Here is an 18,703-nt window from a genome sequence, read left to right as displayed (position 1 = left end):
GACGTGAGTATATATACTCACTCATATATATATATATATATATATATATATATATATATATATATATATATATATATATATATATATACGAGGTCTCTTAGATAATAAACCGACCCTTTTATTTTTTTTTTTAACTATATGGATTTGAATGACATGCGATTACACCAATCATGCTTGAACCCTCATGCGCATGCGTGAGTTTTTTCACGCGTGTCGGTGACGTCATTTCCCTGTGGGCAGGCCTTGAGTGAGATGTGGTCCCGCCCTCTCGGCTGAATTCCTTTGTTTCACACGCTGCTCGAGACGGCGCGCGTTGCTTTATCAAAATTTTTTCTGGACCTGTGAGGAATATCCGAGTGGACACTATTCGAGAAATTAAGCTGGTTTTCTGTGAAAAGTTTAACGGCTGATGAGAGATTATGGGGTGTTTCTGTCGGTGTAAGGACTTCCACGGAGCGGGACGTCCTGCAGCGCTTCCAGGCGCTGTCGTCGGCCTGTTTCGACCTTAAAACATCCTAATTTAACTGTTTAAGGACATTTTTTTAATGAAAGACGTACGCGCAAATTCGCCGAGTCGTTTCCGTGACGACTCGGCAAATCTGTGTGCGCCGCGACAGGAGAAACACCTCCGTGTTGAAAACCATTTGTAGAATTCAGGCGGCTTTTAATGGCTTTCAACAAGTGAGTAACTGAGAAATTGTTTAACAGCTTGGGCATGTTCCAACTTGCCCGTTAAGATTTCCAACGGAGGTGTTTTTCCTGCTGCGACCCCCCGCGGTCGGGTCCAGCCCGACATGCGACTCTGCCCGCACGTTCTTTCATTACAAAATGACCGTTAACAATGGAATGTCCGAATAAACTCCTCATGCCGACTTCTTCTGAAAGTTCTCTGTTCTCTGACGACTTATTGCGTCAACAGAGTCCTTAAAGCGACACTACCAGACCAAAATCTCTCATCAGCCGTTAAAATTTTTACCGAAAACCAGCTGAATTTATTGAATGGTGTCCACTCAGTTGTGCCTTACAGTTTTGAAATTTTTTTTATCAAACATAGCAACAGTCTCTGAGCCATTCCTAAACAATGAAAAAAATCAACGAGCGGGTGGACGACTCCTCACTCAAAGACTGCCCACAGGCGAATGACGTAACCGACAGGCGTGAAAAAACTCTCGCATGCCCACGAGGGTTCAAGCATGTCTGATGTAATCACACGTGATTCAAATCCATATGGTTTTTGAAAAAATAATAAGGTCGGATACTTTTCTAATAGACCTCGTATATATATACACAGCGAGGAAAATAAGTATTTGGACACCCTGCGGTTTTGCAAGTTTGCAAGGGCGCTCTTCTGCAAAGGGGACAGGACAACTGCACCGTATTGAAGGGAGGATGAATGGGGTCATGTATTGCGATATATATATATATCGCAATACGTCCCACGGAGCGGGATGTCGCACAGCGCTTCCAGGCGCCGTCGTCGGCCTGGTTCAACCTGAAAACATCCTAATTTAAGGCTTAATTCACCCAGGACGTCGTGAGAGAACAGAGAAGATTCAGAAGAGGCCGGCATGAGGACTTTATGCGGACATTCCACTGTTTAAGGACATTTTGTAATGAAAGACGTGCGCGCAAATTTGCCGAGTCATTTCCGTGACGACTCTGCGAATCTGTGTGCGCCACGACAGGAAAAACACCTCCGTGTTGAAAACCATTTGTAAAATTCAGGCGGCTTTTGATGGCTTTCAACAAGTGAGTAACTGAGAAATTGTTTAACAGCTTGGGCATGTTCCAACTTGCCCGTTAAGGTTTCCAACGGAGGTGTTTTTCTTGTCGCGACCCCCCGCGGTCGGGTCCGGCCCGACATGCGACTCTGCCCGCACGTTCTTTCATTACATCTTTCATGTCCGAATAAACTCCTCATGCCGACTTCTTCTGAAAGTTCTCTGTTCTCTGACGACTTACTGGGTCAACAGAGCCTGAAATGTGGAAGTTTTCAACTTGAAAGGGCGAGACGCTGCCGCCTCGAAGCGCAGATCGCCGTCAGGTGCCGTGGGCCGTCCTTAAAGCGACACTACCAGACCAAAATCTCTCATCAGCCGTTAAAATTTTTACCGAAAACCAGCTGAATTTATCGAATGGTGTCCACTCAGTTGTGCCTTACAGTTTTTTAAAAATTTTTTATCAAACAAAGCAGCAGTCTCTGAGCCATTCCTAAACAATGAAAAAAACGACGAGAGGGTGGGACACTCCTCACTCAAAGACTGCCCACAGGCGAATGACGTAACCCACAGGCGTGAAAAAACTCTCCCATGCCCACGAGGGTTCAAGCATGTCTGATGTAATCACACGTGATTCAAATCCATATGATTTTTGAAAAAAATAATAAGGTCGGATACTTTTCTAACAGACCTCGTATATATATATGTGTGTGTGTGTGTGTGTGTGTGTGTGTGTGTGTGTGTGTGTGTGTGTGTGTGTGTGTGTGTGTGTGTGTGTGTGTGTGTGTGTGTGTGGCTTCATTCTTTTCCAAATTTATCAACATGTTTTCTTTTAAATACTTCTAAATGTTGTTGCTATTTCATATTACTACAAATATTGCTAACATTTTTTCATGATGTATTATATTTATCATTATTATTATTCACTTTTATGCACCATGGAAGACCCAGGCCAGGCTGCGTAGCCATGAATCCACGCACGTTCCGTATATCCCACTGAATGTGGAATTGAGCGTGGAACAAAACTCCTCCCTGGCCACAGCTCATTTAAATATGCAATTTCATGTAAATAGGGCCTTTGAGCAGGGATTCCCCACAATGTCACATCAGACAACATGAACACAGGAAAGATATTATACTACAGATGACTGGAAATGACGTGAAGACACGCAAGGACAGTTTATTTGGTACACTGTTATATGGATTAATCATGAAACTGGAAAAATGTTTGTGGGAGCTACAGAGTGTGTGTGTGTGTGTGTGTGTGTGTGTGTGTGTGTGTGTGTGTGTGTGTGTGTGTGTGTGTGTGTGTGTGTGTGTGTGTGTGTGTGAGGCCGACACGCAGAACAGCGCGCACACACTGACATTAAAAAGGTGAGGCGCGCCTCCACTGAGAGTGTGACATTCACAATTTACGCACGTGTTTACTGACAAATACTGAACACAGGAAGCCTGTTAAAAAGCTCTGCAGCTCACCATCAAGCAAAAATAAAAAAAGGCATTAATAATAATAAAAAACATATTTGAATGTGCGCACGCCCAAATGTGCCCGTGTTGGTTTTCGTTCAGAACAATTACACAAATAAACAACTATTTTAACACAAGCCATGGCTCACCGTGCCAGGCGCCTGATGCACATTTGCACATCACATATGATGTGAATATTGATGAATAATAATAATACAAACAAACTCATCATGTGATGGCACCTTTACAGCAAAATGTGTGCAGTTAATAGCTCCGATTGGGAAATCGGCTCTCGCTGCAAAATGCGCTGTAATGTTGGAATGTACCTGGATGACATTCGGATGATTGTGCTCCACACAGCTGGCATGGCTTGGCGCAAGGTTGACTGGCACACTCCTGACTAATCAGCCAGCTCACGCTGGAATGCCCAGATGCCAGAACACCCAGCATGGTCAGCACGTGTACGCACACAGACAACCCCTAGGTCCTCGCTGTATTGCATGCTGAGCCAATCACAGTTCTGGGCGCAACTCCAGTAACATTGGCCTTGGTAATCGAAAACTATGAGCCAGTTATCCCCATTTGGAAGCAAATCCTTGTTTTCCCTGAATATACGTTCACGTCAAATTGCATCATTTGCAAAGGTGCTTTAACAACACTAATGCAGCCATTGTTAGAGCCATTTTACGCATCACTCTGCGTGTGCTTTTATATCATCCATATAATTGCAAACACGTGGGTGTGTTAAATGTTCATATGTGTGTCGCTGATGTGCACATCTCTCTGATGACTTCTTGTTTTCACACTATTAACGGTTCCCAGCATCACCTTTACATGTCCACAGTGGAACAATAGCTGTAGAAACATGCTTACGCCAGCCTGGATTTCTGCATGACGCACCGCACATTTCCACGCTCATGTGACAAAGTGACAAAGTGACAAAGTTTTTTTTATTCGGCACACAAAATATTCAAATAGAAAAAAATGAACAATTCCACAAACAAACACAGACAAAACTAGTGAGTCCGAAAGGGTGTGGGCTGAAGCAAAGCTTATTAGCGCCCACCCCTGCTAGTACAAGTCCAACAATTCTAATCAGTCATATTTACATAAATACAAATTCACTACTACATGTCGACACACAGACATACATATCAATATACTATTCACTTATAATTATATTTATATAGTACCAGATCACAAGAAAGTCAAATCAAGGCACTTTACGCCAGTAAGGACTAACCTTACCAACCCCCAGAGCAAGCACTAGGCAACTGTGGTGAGGAAAAACTCCCTGTAAGGAAGAAACCTCAAGCAGACAAGGCTCTTGGGGGTGACCCTCTGCTTGGGCTGTGCCATATATACCTATATACTTTACAAACATAAACATATACATACATATACACAGTCACTTATATACATATACACCTACCCACATCTATATATCTACATACGCATATACATACCCACACATTCAAATATACAATAAGTCCCACTTATAAATTGAACATTCCATATAAATCAAATTATATTTGATTCTTTATGATACTTAGACATAATGTTCTTTTTGAGTAGTTTCTTAAATCTTACTAAGGTACTACTGATTCTAACCTCTGTTGAACATTTGTTCCATTTCCTCACCCCAACCACAGACACACAAAAACCCTTTACATTTGTTCTTACTGGTGGTTTCATAAAAATTGCACAACCTCTTAAACTATATCTGGATTCCCTCAATCGGAACAGACTCTGGACATGTCTCGGTAAGGCTTGGTTTTTTGCTCGATATAAAGTTTGAATTGTAATGTAATCGACCAAATCTATGAATTTTAATAAATTTAAAGACACAAATAGTGAATGAGTTGGTTCATGATATTGTTTATTGCAGATGATTCGTATGGCTCATTTTTGCAAAAGGAAGTGTTTCCCCATGACTCAACACAATATGTCATATATGGTACCATCAGAGAATGATATAAAGTAAGTAACCCTTCTTGCGGCAGTAGGTCTTTGGCTTTATACAAAATGGCTATAGTTTTTGACAATTTTGATTTCACATAATTTATATGTGGTTTCCTATGTCATGTTTGATACATTTGCACGTGGACGTGGAGATGGGCGTACACCAGGTTTTTGTGCGTACGCACACTTTAAGTCACTGAATAACATTTGCTGTTCACTTAAATCACTCACAGCAGAATGAAAGCACAGCATGGTATGTAAATCTGCTGAGGTTAGTCTCACATCAAAATTTCAAAAAGGAACTGCATGAAGGAAACCAACAAGAATGCATCTGGCAAGTCTGAAGGGGTTTCAAATTTCAGTGCCTGTGGTGACAGTAATTTGTGCCTGCTGCTTTACAGTGACACAGAGAAGGAATTCATTCAAAAGAAGGTTAATGGAATCTAGGCTGGATACATTCATGTTGCCTCAGAAAAAATTCAATTTAGACTATACAGTAGAGATTTATATAGTCTTTTAAAATACATAAGCTTAATATTTTATGGACTGGATGTCATAAAGCAATTTAAAACATGCAAAAGTCCCAGTGGATATATATATATATATATATATATATATATATATAGTTAATTTGTGTATTACCTGGAACAACCCCGTTCGTAGCAATAGCACTCATTGATATCGCTGTCAGCATTGTCTGCAAAAGAAATGGGATAAACACTCTCAGGTTCATAGCAACATCTGTGCAATGTTGATATGTAAAGTGTGTGTTGAAGTGCTGCCAATTATTATTATTATTATTAGCCAATAAATTACCAACACACATTTCACAGGGACTCATAGGCACTAAACGTGACCATACCTTGAATGTTAACAGGAGACAGAAAAACTGGTGAAAAGTGTTGCTTCTTTCACTTGTTCTTTGAACATGATACAATTCAGCATATTCTTGCGCGTGTTATAAAGCGCAATAGTTTGTGCATATTCCAATGAATTTCAATGTGTATGCGTAACGTGTTTCTTGACATTTGCCGTTTGGTATGCTTATGTATTCTGGGTCAAGGATGAACGCTACAAAAACAGAAATAGGACAAATATGAGGTCTGTTAGAAACTATCCGACCTTTTTATTTTTTAAAAAACTATATGGATTTGAATCATGTGCGCTTGCATCTAACAGACCTCGTATTTCTTGAGAAATTAGCAATTTTAGCTAACCAGCAAAAATGGACATTGCGCTGCAATGCACCATGGGAGTTCAGGGTTTTGAGGTTTTAAATGTTGCTATTGCTTTATGTTAGTTTAAATGTTGTTCGTGTTATTGATTTATTGTCTTTTTGTAGCTCAATTGGTTTTATCAGTTTAGATAAGTCTCATGTTACCATTTCAGAATTTATGTCACCATCAGTGACATAAATTTCATGTTGGAACTATGAGTGAAGTTTTTCACTGGAGGGTGCCTGGGGGTATGCTCACCCAGTCTACATGTGTTTTGTGGAGTTGGAGAAGGCATATGATCGGGTACTCCAGAAGATATTGTGGGAGGTGCTGCGGGAGTATGGAGTGAGGGCGTCCCTTCTCAGGGCCATCCAATCTCTGTATTGACAAAGTGAGAGCTGTGTTCAGATGCTCAGCAGTAAGTCGGACTTGTTTCTGGTGGGGGTTGGCCTCCGCCAGGGCTGCACCTTGTCACCAATCCTGTTTGTGATATTCATGGACAGGATATCGAGGCATATTTGGGGGAGGAGGGTTTCCAGTTTGGTGGGCTCAGGGTCTCATCACTGGTTTTTGCAGATGATGTGACCTCCAACACTCATTGGATCCATTTGCAGCCGAGTGTGAAGCAGCTGGGATGAGAATCAGCACCTCTAAATCTGTGGCCATGGTTCTCTGCAGGAAACTGATGGATTGCCTACTCCTGGTAGGGAATACTGTCTTGCCCCAAGTGAAGGAGTTCAAGTACCTCGGGGTCTTGTTCACGAGTGAGGGGACAATGGAGCGTGAGATTTTCCAGAGAATCAGCGCAGCAAGGCCTCTACTGTACTTTTGTGAGGAAAAGGGAGCTGAGCCAAAAGGCGAAGCTCTCGATTTACTGGTCAATCTTCATTCCTACTCTCACCTATGGTTATGAGGGCTGGATCATGACCGAAAGAACTAGATCACAGGTACAAGCAGCTGAAATGGGCTTCCTTAGGAGGGTGGCTAGTGTCTTCCTTAAAGATAGGGTGAGAAGTTTGGTCATCAGTGGGAAGCTCGGAGTAGAGCCGCTGCTCTTTCGCATTGAAAGGAGCGTGGTTCGGGCATCTGGTAAGGATGCCCCCTGTACCCCTCCCTAGGGAGGTGTTCCGGGCATGTCCATCTGGGAGGAGACCCCGGGGAAGACCTAGGTCTAGGTGGAAATTGGCCTGGGAACACCTCGAGATCCCCCAGTCACAGGTGGTCAATGTGGCTTGGGAAATGGAAGTCTGGGGTCCCCTGCTGGATCCGTGACCCTTGTGACCCGATCCTGGATAAGTGGTTGAAGATGAGTGATGAGTGAGTACATATATATCAGTGCTGAAAGTTTCCTGGGAATTCCCAGAATTCCCAGGAAACTTGTTCGTATTTGTAAAATCATTTGAAACGTCTCTGATCAAACGCCACATTGGATATTAAGTCTGATGTTTTCATGTCCTGATCCGACGAGACTGAAGGATAAATGTTATGTGTCGTCGCTCCTCCACACAGCAGCAAATGAGAGGCACCATTCCAGATTTTACCTCTGGGCAGCAGCTCAGAGTAGAGCTGCTGCGTCTTCGCATTGAAAGGAACCAGCTGAGGTGGACATCTGGTGCGGATGGCCCCTGGTTGTCTCCTTAGGGATGTCTTCCAGGCATGTCCAACATGGAGGAGGCCCCATGGAAGACCCAGGCCAGGCTGGACGGATTAAATTTCCCAGCTGGCTTAGGAATGCCTCGAGAGCCCCCAGGTAGAAGTGTGGGATGAGCTGCTTGGCCTAATGCCACCGTGACCCGCACCCAGAAAATGAATGAATAATTGCAATTTCTTGTGTTTTCTGTAATTAACAATTGCAATTCAATCACAACAAAACATTATTTAAATGAAGATAGTATTGCTGCATGCAAAAGTAAATTAATTAGACAATTTAAACAATATAATTAATAATCAGACCATTTGAACAATATAATGTCATATACCCTGCATGATCTTTAACCCTCTGGGGTCTGAGGGCATTTTTTGGACAATTTACTCGCCTGGCATAAATGTTTTATTATTGCTGATAAATGCTCACCCTGCATCCCACAGTCAAGTGGTATGTCTCAGGACAACCTGTACTTTCAGAATATATATATATATATATATATATATATATATATATATATATATATATATATATATATATATATATATATATATGTATATGCTATAGTGGTGTTTTATAAGTGTAATAAAGGTTTACAATCAGAAATAAAAAGGAAAAAATAAAGCGGAACAATAATTTTCACACACATTTATTCAAAACACACAGCAAACTATAATAAACAACTATTTTGACACTTTATAAAGGTAGTTTGGGGTCTTGTGTAAAAGAATTTACTAAATAAGGGTTCTAACAAAACAAATGCACATTTTGAACAATATATACAAAATGGTCTATGCATTTTGTTGGGCTTCATCTCAAAGCAATTTCTGTCTGCTATTACACAACGGTCACATCACAAACTTCTACTCCTAAGTTGACTGTGTTTTTGGAGTGCTTTCCTGCACTGAAAAGCTTTCACACTTACAGAAGGCCTTTGAACATTCACAGGCAAAGTAGTGAAGCATCCCTAATACTCACACACTCTTTGTTTTAGCACGTGAGATTGTATGAGGGCCCTCTCTGATCACTTTCATTGATCACTATGCGTAATGGCACAGGGTGCACTGGAGCCAGCAGCCAGAGGGCTATTCAAACAGGCCACTTGTAACACATTGCTCCTAATAACAAACTTTGGTTTACCACGTGAGGTAAATCTGTCCTACAATTGGATATTGGAAAACCATGTGACAGTGATCCAATTCCGATTGGACGCTCACATTGTGCACGTCATCACACAGCTTCGATGAGGACTACAAGCACGGAGGACGGCTGAAATGAAAGCCAGAGGAGTAGTGTACTTTTCAGCAAAAAATTAATAAGATTCTATCTAATATCATTAAAAAATTGTGCATCATTTTATAAATCTTGTATGGCCGACCCCAGAGGGTTAATATGCCACTAATTATGAAATCTGTATATTAATAGACAAGTGGCCTCTGTTTACGTGTGTGAGTGCATGTGTATGGCTTCGATCATGGACAAACTAGGGAGAGCTGACATTTTAACATTAAATCGGTGTGTAACTTTGCAAAAACAATGTCGGACTCTGTAGTTTTCTCTGGGCCCCTCTCCAATCGGACCGGGAGTGACATGTTTAGCCGCATGTTCTCCTTGAATTGCTGGCTGTCTGAGTGGTGTCCAAAAAATGAGGTGGGCTTCATAGATAATTGGCAAAGCTTCTGGGGAAAACCTGGTCTTGTTAGGAGAGACGGCATCCATCCCACTCTGGATGGAGCAGCTCTCATTTCTAGAAATCTGGCCAATTTTCCAAACCGTGACTATCCAGGGTTGGGACCAGGAAGCAGAGTTGTAGTCTTACACACCTCTCTGCAGCTTCTCTCCCCCTGCCATCCCCTCATTACCCCATCCCCGTAGAGACGGTGCCTGCTCCCAGACTACCAATAACCAGCAAAAATCTATTTAAGCATAAAAATTCAAAAAGAAAAAATAATATAGCACCTTCAACTGCACCACAGACTAAAACAGTTAAATGTGGTCTATTAAACATTAGGTCTCTCTCTTCTAAGTCCCTGTTGGTAAATGATATAATAATTGATCAACATATTGATTTATTCTGCCTAACAGAAACCTGGTTACAGCAGGATGAATATGTTAGTTTAAATGAGTCAACACCCCCGAGTCACACTAACTGTCAGAATGCTCGTAGCACGGGCCGGGGCGGAGGATTAGCAGCAATCTTCCATTCCAGCTTATTAATTAATCAAAAACCCAGACAGAGCTTTAATTCATTTGAAAGCTTGACTCTTAGTCTTGTCCATCCAAATTGGAAGTCCCAAAAACCAGTTTTATTTGTTATTATCTATCGTCCACCTGATCGTTACTGTGAGTTTCTCTGTGAATTTTCAGACCTTTTGTCTGACTTAGTGCTTAGCTCAGATAAGATAATTATAGTGGGCGATTTTAACATCCACACAGATGCTGAGAATGACAGCCTCAACACTGCATTTAATCTATTATTAGACTCTACTGGCTTTGCTCAAAAAGTAAATGAGTCCACCCACCACTTTAATCATATCTTAGATCTTGTTCTGACTTATGGTATGGAAATAGAAGACTTAACAGTATTCCCTGAAAACTCCCTTCTGTCTGATCATTTCTTAATAACATTTACATTTACTCTGATGGACTACCCAGCAGTAGGGAATAAGTTTCATTACACTAGAAGTCTTTCAGAAAGCGCTGTAACTAGGTTTAAGGATATGATTCCTTCTTTATGTTCTCTAATGCCATATACCAACACAGTGCAGAGTAGCTACCTAAACTCTGTAAGGGAGATAGAGTATCTCGTCAATAGTTTTACATCCTCATTGAAGACAACTTTGGATGCTGTAGCTCCTCTGAAAAAGAGAGCTTTAAATCAGAAGTGTCTGACTCCGTGGTATAACTCGCACTGTTTCTTTCTCTTTTTGCTCCGTATGCATCACTCTGCATTTAATCATTAGTGATCGATCTCTTTTTCCTGGTTCTTTCCCTCAGCCCCAACCAGTCTCAGCAGAAGACTGCCCCTCCCTGAGCCTGGTTCTGCTGGAGGTTTCTTCCTGTTAAAAGGGAGTTTTTCCTTCCCACTGTGGCCAAGTGCTTGCTCATAGGGGGTCGTTTTGACCGTTGGGGCTTTTCATAATTATTGTATGGCCTTGCCTTGCAATGTGGAGCGCCTTGGGGCAACTGTTTGTTGTGATTTGGCGCTATATAAGAAAAAAGTTGATTGATTGATTGAAACTCGTAGCTTAAAGCAGATAACCCGTAGGTTAGAGAGGAAATGGCGTCTCACTAATTTAGAAGATCTTCACTTAGCCTGGAAAAAGAGTCTGTTGCTCTATAAAAAAGCCCTCCGTAAAGCTAGGACATCTTTCTACTCATCACTAATTGAAGAAAATAAGAACAACCCCAGGTTTCTTTTCAGCACTGTAGCCAGGCTGACAAAGAGTCAGAGCTCTATTGAGCTGAGTATTCCATTAACGTTAACTAGTAATGACTTCATGACTTTCTTTGCTAACAAAATTTTAACTATTAGAGAAAAAATTACTCATAACCATCCCAAAGACGTATTGTTATCTTTGGCTGCTTTCAGTGATGCCGGTATTTGGTTAGACTCTTTCTCTCCGATTGTTCTGTCTGAGTTATTTTCATTAGTTACTTCATCCAAACCATCAACATGTTTATTAGACCCCATTCCTACCAGGCTGCTCAAGGAAGCCCTACCATTATTTAATGCTTCGATCTTAAATATGATCAATCTATCTTTGTTAGTTGGCTATGTACCACAGGCTTTTAAGGTGGCAGTAATTAAACCATTACTTAAAAAGCCATCACTTGACCCAGCTATCTTAGCTAATTATAGGCCAATCTCCAACCTTCCTTTTCTCTCAAAAATTCTTGAAAGGGTAGTTGTAAAACAGCTAACTGATCATCTGCAGAGGAATGGTCTATTTGAAGAGTTTCAGTCAGGTTTTAGAATTCATCATAGTACAGAAACAGCATTAGTGAAGGTTACAAATGATCTTCTTATGGCCTCGGACAGTGGACTCATCTCTGTGCTTGTTCTGTTAGACCTCAGTGCTGCTTTTGATACTGTTGACCATAAAATTTTATTACAGAGATTAGAGCATGCCATAGGTATTAAAGGCACTGCGCTGCGGTGGTTTGAATCATATTTGTCTAATAGATTACAATTTGTTCATGTAAATGGGGAATCTTCTTCACAGACTAAAGTTAATTATGGAGTTCCACAAGGTTCTGTGCTAGGACCAATTTTATTCACTTTATACATGCTTCCCTTAGGCAGTATTATTAGACGGTATTGCTTAAATTTTCATTGTTACGCAGATGATACCCAGCTTTATCTATCCATGAAGCCAGAGGACACACACCAATTAGCTAAACTGCAGGATTGTCTTACAGACATAAAGACATGGATGACCTCTAATTTCCTGCTTTTAAACACAGATAAAACTGAAGTTATTGTACTTGGCCCCACAAATCTTAGAAACATGGTGTCTAACCAGATCCTTACTCTGGATGGCATTACCCTGACCTCTAGTAATACTGTGAGAAATCTTGGAGTCATTTTTGATCAGGATATGTCATTCAAAGCGCATATTAAACAAATATGTAGGACTGCTTTTTTGCATTTACGCAATATCTCTAAAATCAGAAAGGTCTTGTCTCAGAGTGATGCTGAAAAACTAATTCATGCATTTATTTCCTCTAGGCTGGACTATTGTAATTCATTATTATCAGGTTGTCCTAAACGTTCCCTAAAAAGCCTTCAGTTAATTCAAAATGCTGCAGCTAGAGTATTGAGGGGGACTAGAAGGAGAGAGCATATCTCACCCATATTGGCCTCTCTTCATTGGCTTCCTGTTAATTCTAGAATAGAATTTAAAATTCTTCTTCTTACTTATAAGGTTTTGAATAATCAGGTCCCATCTTATCTTAGGGACCTCGTAGTACCATATCACCCCAATAGAGCGCTTCGCTCTCAGACTGCAGGCTTACTTGTAGTTCCTAGGGTTTGTAAGAGTAGAATGGGAGGCAGAGCCTTCAGCTTTCAGGCTCCTCTCCTGTGGAACCAGCTCCCAATTCAGATCAGGGAGACAGACACCCTCTCTACTTTTAAGATTAGGCTTAAAACTTTCCTTTTTGCTAAAGCTTATAGTTAGGGCTGGATCAGGTGACCCTGAACCATCCCTTAGTTATGCTGCTATAGACGTAGACTGCTGGGGGGTTCCCATGATGCACTGTTTCTTTCTCTTTTTGCTCTGTATGCACCACTCTGCATTTAATCATTAGTGATCGATCTCTGCTCCCCTCCACAGCATGTCTTTTTCCTGGTTCTCTCCCTCAGCCCCAACCAGTCCCAGCAGAAGACTGCCCCTCCCTGAGCCTGGTTCTGCTGGAGGTTTCTTCCTGTTAAAAGGGAGTTTTTCCTTCCCACTGTAGCCAAGTGCTTGCTCACAGGGGGTCGTTTTGACCGTTGGGGTTTTACATAATTATTGTATGGCCTTGCCTTACAATATAAAGCGCCTTGGGGCAACTGTTTGTTGTGATTTGGCGCTATATAAAAAAATTGATTGATTGATTGATTGATTGATTTGCCATTTGGTATGATGTATTTTGGGTCAAGGATGAATGCTGCAAATGTGCATACGCATTGTTTGTTTTAACATCATGACCAGCAGAAGCTCTGTGTAGAAGGAGAGAGCATATTTCACTCATACTGGCCTCTCTTCATTGGCTTCCTGTTAATTCTAGAATAGAATTTAAAATTCTTCTTCTTACTTATAAGGTTTTGAATAATCAGGTCCCATCTTATCTTAGGGACCTCATAGTACCATATCACCCCAATAGAGCGCTTCGCTCTCAGACTGCAGGCTTACTTGTAGTTCCTAGAGTAGAATGGGAGGCAGAGCCTTCAGCTTTCAGGCTCCTCTCCTGTGGAACCAGCTCCCAATTCGGATCAGGGAGACAGACACCCTCTCTACTTTTAAGATTAAGCTTAAAACTTTCCTTTTTGCTAAAGCTTATAGTTAGGGCTGGATCAGGTGACCCTGAACCATCCCTTAGTTATGCTGCTATAGACTTAGACTGCTGGGGGGTTCCCATGATGCACTGAGTGTTTCTTTCTCTTTTTGCTCTGTATGCACCACTCTGCATTTAATCATTAGTGATTGATCTCTGCTCCCCTCCACAGTATGTCTTTTTCCTGGTTCTCTCCCTCAGCCCCAACCAGTCCCAGCAGGAGACTGCCCCTCCCTGAACCTGGTTCTGCTGGAGGTTTCTTCCTGTTAAAAGGGAGTTTTTCCTTCCCACTGTCGCCAAGTGCTTGCTCACAGGGGGTCGTTTTGACCGTTGGGGTTTTTCTGTGATTATTGTATAGCTTTTGCCTTGCAATATAAAGCGCCTTGGGGCAACTGTTTGTTGTGATTTGGCGCTATACAAATAAAATTGATTTGATTAGATTTGTATATATCAAGGGTATCAAATGAAATGCTCCCTAAACTGATAACACCACTGTGTGTGTGTGTGTGTGTGTGTGTGTGTGTGTGTGTGTGTGTGTGTGTGTGTGTGTGTGTGTGTGTGTGTGTGTGTGTGTGTGTGTGTGTGTGTGTGTGTGTGTGTGTGTATATACTAACACATGAGCAGCACATGAGGACAATCATTAAAGACTGTATGATGCCCGCCGTCCCAACAATCCATGTCAGTCGCAGAAAAAGAATGACACCGAAGATGTTCTGGAGACATGGCAGGTAGACCCCCATCAGAGTGCCCATGCTGGGAGACTGACAGAGAGAATGAGAGAGGGGGGGAGTGTGACATTTCAGGAAACAGGTCTATTGATCATTAGTATTGATTGGTGCACTTTCTAAAGGTCAGTTAATCATGTCATCAGCTCTTTGTATCTGGGGTTTACAAGGACATGACCTGACTTTCAAGCACACAAGGGGATAAGCAATCTGTCGACAGGTTTTAATACTGAACAAGAGGTTTGGGAGGGTGATATTGCAAAAAAGTGTGTTTGTTTGCTCAGCGCTGAGTCCTGACCTTGGGAGTCTTCCTTCGCGAGGCCTCTGCACTCTCTTCCTCCTCGTGCTCTTTGGCTCCCTGGGTGATGTTGGTGTAGCTGACCAAGCGACTGAGCAGAGATGAAACCTTGGGCCGGATGTCCAGCTCTTCCTAGACAAGGACAGGAATGCTGCATGAATGAGGCTGGTTAAACCTGTCATTTGACAACAATATTGCAAGATAATAATAACAGACCTCAAACAAGGCCAGGTTCCTGTCATAGAAGTCACTGTTCCTGGTAGCAGCATCAGCACTGTTGAGAAATGGGCTGTTCTCTTTGTGGTTCCCATGTCCTATTAGATCATACAGAAAAAAACAGCCTTAAAACTTCATTTCCATCTGAGATCTTAACCCTTGCTCAGATGCGCTCCCTTATGCAACTTCAGATGTACACGGAGAATAGTGCACGAGTGACATTAAATTGCATAAACCACTTGCACCACCATGCTGCCCCAATATGCCACATAATATGAAACATTATAATACAATGATTTTCTCAGGTAGTGGGGTCAAATTCTAAATTCCAAGAACCCATTTTTAATGTCCACCAGAAGAAAAACAGCAAAAATATTTCATAAATCCAAGACAGGATTGATAACAATGAGTTAATAAGCAATCTTTAGATTTTGTACTCATTAAACACCTGAACCTAGCAAAAAACACGTGCACACATTGCCTCAAGCAATTACTGGACACAAACAAGAATTGCAAAGCATATTACACACCCACATTTGTACTCAGTGACACATGCACGCCTCATTACCTACAAATCCAGACCGGATCTGATCTTTGAGTTATTAGAGCATGTAAGCTTTAACAGTGGTGTCCTGGAACTCAAATTAATCCTGCAACAAAAAGTCTGTCAATTTACTATCTTAGCATGAAAATGAAATTGATTCTAATTGGTTACTGTCAGCTTTGTTGTAACTCAAATATCAGAGATTAAATGCTGTTCTTGACTCACCTGTGTTCTGTGCCTCACTGCTACTTGCATGGCCACGAGGGAGCATAGTTATGCCCTGTGTGTGTGCCTTGTGTGTGCAGTCTGCTTGGGGAATTGTTGATAACTATCGAGGACGCCTGGTCACCAAGGGTGAACTCTCATTCAGGGCCCTGATGTAACACACGGTGCATAGTGTGGTGTGAGTGTTGGAGGGCGGAGGGTGGAGAACTGGACAGAAAACATGCACAGGTCTGTTAGCATGGAATATACAGGCTTTTAAGACCCAATGAAAGGATTTCAAGGAGGTGTAGATTTAATAATCTGTATTCCATAATAAAACATTCTCTCTTGAGTTACTTATGACATCAAACTGCATCCGGGAAGTGAGAGTTGGGCCTTTGAATGTTGGTAGTATGACTGGTAAAGGGAGAGAGCTGGCTGATATAATGGAGAGGAGAAAGGTAGATACAGTGGGGCAAATGAGTAGTATTTGATCCACTGTCGATTTTGCAAGTTTTCCCTCCTACAAAGAATGGAGAGGTCTGTAAGTTTTATTGTAAGTACACTTCAACTGTGAGACAGAATCTAAAAAAGAAAAAAAAAAATCAGAAAATCACATTGTATGATTTTTAAATAATTCATTTGCATTTTATTGCATGAAATAAGTATTTGATCCACTAGAAAAACAGACCTTAATATTTAGTACAGAAACCTTTGTTTGCAATTACAGAACTCAGATGTTTCCTGTAGTTCTTGACCAAGTTTGCACACTGCAGCAGGGATTTTGGTCCACTCCTCCATACAGATCTTCTCCAGATCTTTCAGGTTTGGAGTTCCAGCTACCTCCAAACATTTTCTATTGAGTTCAGGTCTGGAGCCTGGCTCAGCCACTCCAGGACCTTGAAGTGCTTCTTATGGAGCCCCTCCTTAGTTGCCCTGGCTGTGTGTTTCGGATCATTGTCATGCTGGAAGACCCAGCCACAACCCATCTTTAATGCTCTTACTGAGCATTAAAGATTTTAGCCAAAATCTCACAATACATGACCCCATCCATCCTCCCTTCAATATGGTGCAGTCGTCCTGTCTCCTTTGCAAAAAAAGCATCCCCAAAAAGATGTTTCCGCCCCCATGCTTCACGGTTGGGACGGTGTTCTCAGGGTTGTTCTCATCCTCCCAACACGGAGAGTGGACTTGATGCCAAAAAGCTCTATTTTGGTCTCATCTGACCACATGACCTTTTCCCATGCTTCCTGTGGATCATCCAGATGGTCACTGGTGAACTTCAAACGGGCCTGGACATGTGCTGATGTGGGCAGGGGGACCTTGCTGCCCTGCAGGATTTTAAACCATGATGGTGTCGTGTGTTACTAATGTAATCTTTGTGACTGTGGTCCCAGCTCTCTTCAGGTCACTGACCAGGTCCTCCTGTGTTCTGGACTTTCGCAGAATCATCCTTACCCCACGAAGTGAGATCTTGCATGGAGTCCAAAACCAGGGAAGACTGACAGTCATCATGTGTTTCTTCTATTTTCTAAGAATTGTGCCAAAAGTTGCTGCCTTCTCACCAAGATGCTTGCCTGTTGTCCTGCAGCCCATCCCAGCCTTGTGCAGGTCTACAGTTTTGTCCCTTAGACAGCTCTTTGGTCTTGGACATTGTGGATAGGTTGGAGTGTGATTGATTGTGTGTGTGGACAGGTGTCTTTTATACAGGTAACAAGTTCAAACAGGTGCCTTTAATACATGTAAACAGTGCAGAATAGGAGGATTTCTTAAAGAAGAACAAACAGATCTGTGAGAGCCAGAATTCTTGCTGGTTTGTATGTGATCAAATGCTTTTTTTTTCATGCAATAAAATGTAAATTAATTATTTAAAAATCAGACAATGTAATTTTTCAGAATTTTTTTGTTTTTTAGAGTCTATCTCTTACAGTTGAAGTGTACCTATGATGAAACTCACAGAACTCTCCATTCTTTGTAGGTGGGAAAACTTACAAAATCGACAGTGGATTAAATACTTATTTGCCCCACTGTATATTGTGTGCCCAAGAGACCAAGTGGAAGGGAAGTAAGAGCAGGAGCACAGGCGGTGGGTTCAAGTTGTTGTATCATGGTGTGGATAGGAAGAGAAATGGTGTTGGGTCATTTTAAAGAAAGGGGTTAAGAGAGTGTCTGACAGGATGATGAATGTGAAGTTGGAAATTGAAAAGGTGATAATGAATATCATCAGTCCATATGCCCCATGGGTAGGTTGTGAGATGAAGGAGAAAGAACATTTCTGGAGTGAGTTAGATGAGGTGGTGGAGAGTGTGCCCGGGCATGAAAGAGTGGTGATAGGAGGGGACTTCAATGGGCATGTTGGTGAAGGGAACAAAGATGATGAGGAAGTAATTGGTAGACATGGTATCAAGGCCAGGAATGTGGAAGGACAGATGATAGTTGATTTTTTTAAAAGTTGGAAATGTCTGTGGTGAATACCTACTTCAAGAAAAGGGATGGGCACAGCGTGGCATATAAGAGTGGAGGAAGGTGCACACAGGTGGACTACATTCTTTGTAGGAGATAAAGCTAAAATAAACTGAAGAGTTCTTTGTAGGAGATAAAGCTAAAAGAAACTGAAGAGTTCTTTGTAGGAGATAAAGCTAAAAGAAATTGAAGGGTGTAAGGT

The 18,703-nt window shown here is 41.7% G+C and overlaps 1 protein-coding gene across 1 annotated transcript in view; it reads right to left on the bottom strand.

The window, feature by feature from the left end:
* The window catches only part of slc12a4 (solute carrier family 12 member 4), a 90,297-nt gene that overhangs the window by 38,412 nt on the left and 33,182 nt on the right, over positions 1-18,703 (bottom strand). Inside the window, 4 exon segments of the mRNA XM_034186358.1 lie at positions 5,790-5,844; positions 14,666-14,812; positions 15,075-15,206; positions 15,291-15,388. Coding sequence (XP_034042249.1) covers positions 5,790-5,844; positions 14,666-14,812; positions 15,075-15,206; positions 15,291-15,388 — 432 coding nt within the window.

The sequence above is a fragment of the Thalassophryne amazonica genome, chromosome 2 (genome assembly GCF_902500255.1).
Source record: "Thalassophryne amazonica chromosome 2, fThaAma1.1, whole genome shotgun sequence".
In the NCBI taxonomy this organism is placed as follows: Eukaryota; Metazoa; Chordata; class Actinopteri; order Batrachoidiformes; family Batrachoididae; genus Thalassophryne; species Thalassophryne amazonica.
Note: the sequence above shows the minus strand (reverse complement) of the source record. Positions and strands in the feature narration are given on the sequence as shown.